This window comes from Numida meleagris, chromosome 5 (genome assembly GCF_002078875.1).
Source record: "Numida meleagris isolate 19003 breed g44 Domestic line chromosome 5, NumMel1.0, whole genome shotgun sequence".
NCBI classification, from domain to species: Eukaryota; Metazoa; Chordata; class Aves; order Galliformes; family Numididae; genus Numida; species Numida meleagris.
The window spans coordinates 17,958,446-17,964,795 of NC_034413.1; the positions used below are offsets into that span (position 1 = coordinate 17,958,446).

At 39.7% G+C, this 6,350-nt stretch overlaps 1 protein-coding gene across 8 annotated transcripts in view; it reads left to right on the plus strand.

The window, feature by feature from the left end:
- Window positions 1-6,350, plus strand: part of LOC110399318 (WASH complex subunit 2A-like) — a 33,130-nt gene that overhangs the window by 24,315 nt on the left and 2,465 nt on the right. For 5 of the 8 annotated variants that reach the window (XM_021397784.1, XM_021397785.1, XM_021397787.1 and 2 more), the window contains 5 exons: window positions 382-498; window positions 2,136-2,213; window positions 2,894-3,106; window positions 3,441-4,040; window positions 4,646-4,820. In XM_021397784.1, coding sequence (XP_021253459.1) covers window positions 382-498; window positions 2,136-2,213; window positions 2,894-3,106; window positions 3,441-4,040; window positions 4,646-4,820 — 1,183 coding nt within the window. The remainder of the gene's footprint in view (window positions 1-381; window positions 499-2,135; window positions 2,214-2,893; window positions 3,107-3,440; window positions 4,041-4,645; window positions 4,821-6,350) is intronic. The other 3 variants (XM_021397788.1, XM_021397789.1, XM_021397791.1) reach the window with 2 other exon arrangements.

Here is a 6,350-nt window from a genome sequence, read left to right on the forward strand (position 1 = left end):
CTCTAGTCAGTGCTTGCAGCTACATATGAAGCCTGCTTGCTTGCAACCCTTTGAACAGTAGTGTTTCTTAGCTAGCTTTATGCTTTTACTTTCCCTGCTATTCTGTATATGAGAAATGTGTATGCTTCTGGAAGCTTATCCAGACTCACCTTATTTTCCATTGGTACAGACAACAATGGTTTAGGTAGGTTAAAAGTATGAGGGAGTGGAAGGCCCTTGACATTGCTGACCAAAAAGCAATGCCTGTGCATTGCAGGCCTGAAAGATGTGGGCGGTTTTCTTTAGAAATGGAAGTCGGATCTTGAAAAGCTTTGCTTGTTTTCTTGCTCTGCTGGTCATGTTCTTACAAATCATGTTAATTTGTGCTCTTAATGCTTTCAGAAAATAGCAGAGAAGAAAACAGTTAAGACCAGTCCTGTCCCTTCCTCGGAAAATTGTAATCTAGAAAATGCTTTAAGTGCCAAACAAGATGAAGCTATGAAGACAGTAACTACAGAGGCAAGTACTGAAAGCTTGTGTCTTGGACAGCATGCACAGGAAAAGATGTTTTAAATAGGTCTCCTGAAAAGATCAAAACTAATGCCTGGTTTCATGGGCTGCACAGCTGCAGAAATGCAGTAATGCGTGGCCATACTTGTCTCTGCTTATCAACAGGTGCACTGTTATTACCAAGAACTTTCAATGCTATTGCTAATGTTTTATTCACTGCCAGCATGTTTGTGATGGCCAAGTGCAAGGCAGTGAAGAACTTCAGCTGCAGTTTGATGGTGTGATTTGATCACATGCTCATTCTTTGAAGTGTCAGTATCTGCTGGAGTGATTGTGGTCTTTAAAGTATAGGTGGGCTTTCTCAGAAAAGAGAGCATGGCACACAGCACAAATCAGTGGCAGCTGAGAATCTTTTCATGGAAGTTTTATAGCGAACAAACAAGACTCCTGATCTTAATCTTGCAGAACCAAGCATTCCCCTCACAGATGGGGAGTTTGTGTCTGAATTCTGGCTTGTCTCATCAGAGCTGCTTGTTTGATTTTCAGCTGTAGGAAATGAGCTTTTCATTTGGGGGGGGCTTGGGGATAGGGTAGTGGAGGTTGTTTTTAGCCTCCTGGGCTGAGGAACACATAGTAAGTCTGTAGGGCTAGTAGTTAGCTTATCTTCCCTTTTGGTAAAGTACTCAATGCAGGAGATCACATTTGACTTCATTCTTTTGTAGCCACAAATACAGGAATGATCTTGGTCTGTGTAAGGTTCAGACAAATCCCATGTGTGTTTAAGTGGTGGATTATTTCAGGCAGCAGGATTCTTCTGTCCAGCTATCAAGGCCCCCCCGCAAAGTGTACAAACCCTCGGTGACTGCTCAGTCACACCAATGGCAGTACAGCCCAGCTCATAAAACCACAGCAGATCAGAGACCTGTGGAAAGCAAGCCCTTTTGAAAGGGGGCTTTTGTTGATTTGGCTTATCCCTGAGTCCCAAGTTTTCAGGCCACACAGCTTTCTTGCTCATTGAGCTTGCTGGTCTTATTTCTGGTACTGGTGGCCTGCTTTCTTTAGAGGAACGCACCCTTCTTGAAAGCCTTGCAGGATGAGATATCCAATTTTGGAACTCTCTTGGCTTCTGTGTGGGTTTCATTAAAGTCTGTGGCCCGGCTATAGCCAGTGACAAGCAGAAAAGTCAATTATAACATTTATATTATATATATATATATATATATAATTTACATAATTATGCATATACATATAATTATAACAAGACAGCATGGCCTTAGGATCTTAGGGGAGTGGATAAGCAAGGAGGGAGGGTGGCTGTCACAAATGGATTTGACTGATGTGGCATGTGACCTGGAGAAAAGTGGAAGTTGTAGATTTATGGTATTAAAACATAATATTGGATAGAAAGTGTAGAAAGTGGTGAAATGAAAATGTTGTAACAAAGATAGGATTATGACATGAGGAACTGAGAATTTTAATGTCAAATGACTATAGTTCTGATATTAAAATGTGTGTTAAAGACAAGATATCTCCAGAAGAAGCTGATAAGCAGTGAGATGGTAATCCTTTCTATAGATGTTTTGCAATGCAAGCTATAGTCTGGTTAAGATGTTAATATTAACTTCTCCACCTGTTGTTTAATTCAGTGTAATTTTGTGCAGAAATCTACAGGTCCTGTTCCCATTAAAACCAAAGAGCCCTCATCTCGGATTGGAAAGTTACAAGTAATTACTTTACTGGCATTCTGGCTTTTGAAAAAATAAAAAAATAAAAATCTTCCTTGCCTCACTGATGGCTCTTCCTGAAGCAAAATCTTTATATTTCCCTACCTTACTCTTGCCATTTTTTTTCAGATGACATATTCTCTATTGTTAATTTTTCTGTATTGCATGTTTAACATTATTTTCCCCCCTTACCTTTCAGACCTGACTATGAGCAGTGCTATTTAACTCTATTTGGGGGCAGAGGGTGGGCTGCTTTTTTTTGGCCTGCTATTCTTCTCAGCAGTATCTTAAGTACGCTCCGATACTGGATAAGGGTTTTGAGTTTCGGTTATTTCCCTCTCTTGATATGAAAAATCTAATAACTGTCTATATAACAGTTTCACTCCAAAGTCAGAACCAGTCTTGTCCTCAGACAGGATACTGGGCTACATAGGTTTTTGTGCAACGTAGTGTGACCATGGTGTTCTTGAAGTTCTTATACAGCGTAATAGTGTTGAGCACTCAAAGGTTTAGTGAGACAGAAAACATGGGAGATGCAGAAGTGAGTAGAGGTGAGAGAGGCCAGGCACTTCTAGGAGTAGAACTTGAATGCTTAAACACACTAGTTCTTGCTGCTTCTCTGGAGCAGTGTTAACGTGATATCTTTGTGTGTGTATGTGTGTTTTTTTTCTGTTTTGTAGGCTAACTTAGCTATTAACCCTGCAGCCTTACTTCCTGGTGCAATGCCTAAGGTCTCCAGTGTAAAGTCCCCCTTCCCAGTTTTGGATACTCCATTGCATGAGCCCGATGACGTACAGAACAGTGAAGCCTTCCCTTCTGCAGGAAACAATGAAGAACTAGGTGTAAGCTTTGATCAGCCTATGCAAGCGGATACCTTGCACAGCGCCAATAAGGTAACCTTGGTATTTCAGATGAGAGAAAAGGGGATTAAAGCTAAATCAGCATCTTCTCATCATTCTTTGCTCAGGTTTTACAACTGAACGTTTGCTTAAATGTACAGGTAGCAGCTTATAGCTCTGGTTTAAGTAACTTAAGCTAAACTTGAATTTAACTTAGTTTCAGTGTGCTAGTATGAAACGAGTAACACATGTTAATTTGCAGTGTTATGAAAGAAAAGTGTTATAACAGAATAAAACATGGATCCTAATCTGCCTTCCATGAAGTGTAGGATTTTTTGTTTGTTTCCCTTCTATATTACCCTACTCTGTTTTTACTCTTTTCCTACAGACCAGAATCAAGGTTACAGGAAAACGAAGGCCTCCAAGCAGAATGGCCCGCCGGCTAGCTGCACAAGAGTCTGGTGAGAGTGAAGAGGTGGACAGTGCTAAAGATCCACAGTTATCATTACCAAAACAGAGATCAGCAGTAGAGAATATAAAGGAGCTTGTTGTTACTGAAGCAGAGTCCAAAGAAAATGGCTTTCTCTCTGGCTTGTCACTACCAGCTCATGGCAGCATTAGGACGAACAAACTTCCTCCAGAATCCACAGACCAAGGAGATGATCTTTTTGAATCAGAAGACCTTTTTGCAAGCCACTCGGCATCCAGAACAGCTACACAATCAAAATTGAGGGAGGAAATGCCAGACACCGTGGCCAGTGAGCCCATCAAGGGGATGGAGAAAAAGCCTGATCTGTCTGCTCTGGGTAATCAGGACAGCAGCGATCTTTTCCAGTCTGTACAGCAAAAATCTTCATCAAAAAGCAACCCTATATCTTTTTTGGAGGAGGAAGAAGATTCTCTTTTCACCAGTCAGAAAACTGGGAAAAAGGAGTTGAAATCTGCTGTCCGGCAAGCTGTTGACCCTGCTGCACAAGATATTTTTGAGGTAATGGCTGAGGCTTGCTGGAAGGAGTTGGGAAGGAAAGCCTGCTACCTTGGCCTTTTTGATCCCTAGGACCTTATGCAAATGCTTCTATTTAAACACAGGCTGAGTGGAGGCTGATGCAGGAAGGGGACTGGGCAAAACAGTTACTGAAGTGTCAGTTGTGCTCTGCTACTGGGCAACAGAAACACTTACTTTGGGTGTTCATTTGTTTATTAGCAAGCATGGATTAAAAGGTGAAGGCTTAACGCAGAGCAGCCAGGGCAATGAATGTGCTGTGACAACATACCCATGATTATGACCTTTTTCAGATAAATGAAGTATTTGGTTCTTTTCTGCTACCTGTTCAGTGCACAGTAGCTCAGATAGATCTTCAAAAAAGGAATAAGGTTGGCATTCTGGAGTGATGATACCCTGTATCTCTGTATTTGACCTGTGCAAGCTCCATCACTAGGGCACCTCTTGTAGGGGAGAAGGGACACAAAATTCTCAGGTTTGAGAAACCCAAGGCTGTCAGTCTTTTAAACACCTTAGCTGCTGTGTACAGGCAATGATTATTCTCTTGAAGTGTGCTGTGTATTGATGATCTTTCTATACTTTGCTCCAAGGATGATATATTTGCTACTGAGGCAATTAAGCCAATGAACAAAGCAAAAGAGAAAGTGCCAGAGACTAACCTCTTCGATGATAACATTGATATCTTTGCGGATCTCACTGTAAAACCAAAAGAAAAAAAGACCAAGAAAAAGGTGGAACAGAAATCCATATTCGATGACGATATGGGTAAGTGTCTAATATTTTGCTGTTAATGTCGTGTCTCCAAATGTTTATTGGTAATGTTTTAGAACCCTTCACTTTCTTTAACTGTTAACTACTCTGAAGTCTGGGAACATGCAGGATTTTAATCTTGCATGGGAACTTCCTAGATCTGTAGGAGCAGCAGAGCATTTAAATGCTTTAGGAAAGTGTATGAAACCCTTCTGAGAGGAGGAATAGTTTAATTCCTGTAGGGATCTTTTCATCTGTAGGGATTAGAAAGTTTCTTGTCTAGAGTAAGAGAATAATCTCATGCTGTTACAGAATTGAGAGAAGTTCTGTGTTTAAATTAGCACAGCTTTTTGTATTCTATTTTCAGATGAATCACTGATGTGGAGAAATCTTTCCCCACCCCAGGTGCATTAACTATCTTTGAGCTCTTATGATCTTAAATTTTGTTTATATCAGTGTATACCCAGAGCAATTTCGAAATGCTACACCTGAAAGCAAAGTTTGCTCTATATAATTAGTTGAAAAAACAGCATACAGTAACTTGAAATGATGCAAAGCATGCTCCTTTCTTTTTCTGTCAGTGGAGGTGTCAGAAGCCATTTAATCTCCGACTGCATCTGTTCTCAGACTCTTCATGTTTATAACTCTCCTTTGGGATTGCATGTAGATCTTTTCCTCTAACAAGAAAAAAATCCCTTCTCTGGCTTTAATTCCTGTCAGTCTTCATTCTGTTCAACCTATTCAAATTGAATTTAATTTATCACTCTTTTGCTTGTGCTTCTATTAAGCACTCCAACCTGATGGAATGACCTGGCTGAAGTCTGTGAAGGTGTTAAAACTCACAAGAGAATGAAAAGGTTGAGATTTCAAAACATTCCCAATGATAGAAGAAAAAAAACAACTAAGGCTTACAGATTTGCAGGCAAGATTCTTGAAATATATACTGAATCAAGAGATATATTTCATTCAAAGTTTACTTTAGGAATATTTTATTTTAATAGTTTACTTTTTTCCATGTTGCCTATAGTAAATGAAAGAACTTCATGAACCACTACCTCTTCTAAATACTTCTGCACAAAAATCCAGAGACTCGTGTTGAAAAAACAACTGGAGAGCACCAATTTGAAAACAGTTTGGAAAATAAGTCACAGTGGATCATGCCCTTTGCACTTCTACTTTTGACATGTATTCTAGTGCTAGAGCTTGTTGTCTGATGTCTCATTTGATGTTGATACATAAGAGCATCTACAGCGCCATGTGTCTGATAGACTTGGTCTTCCTCTAGAGCATGGATGTCCAACATTTTGACTTTCCTGGGCTGCCCTGAGTGAAGAGGAATTGTCTTGAGCCTCATATAACATATATAATAAATAATAATTGGAATAAAATATATAATATAATTAATGTATACAAGTAACAAAACACGTGTTTTAATAAAAACAACAAAAAAAGGGCAGTAAAAACATTGAAGCCACGCTCAACTCATGAAAAATATCGCTAACAATTGCTTAATAACTTTAACAGTTTATGAACTTGTGGGGCTGC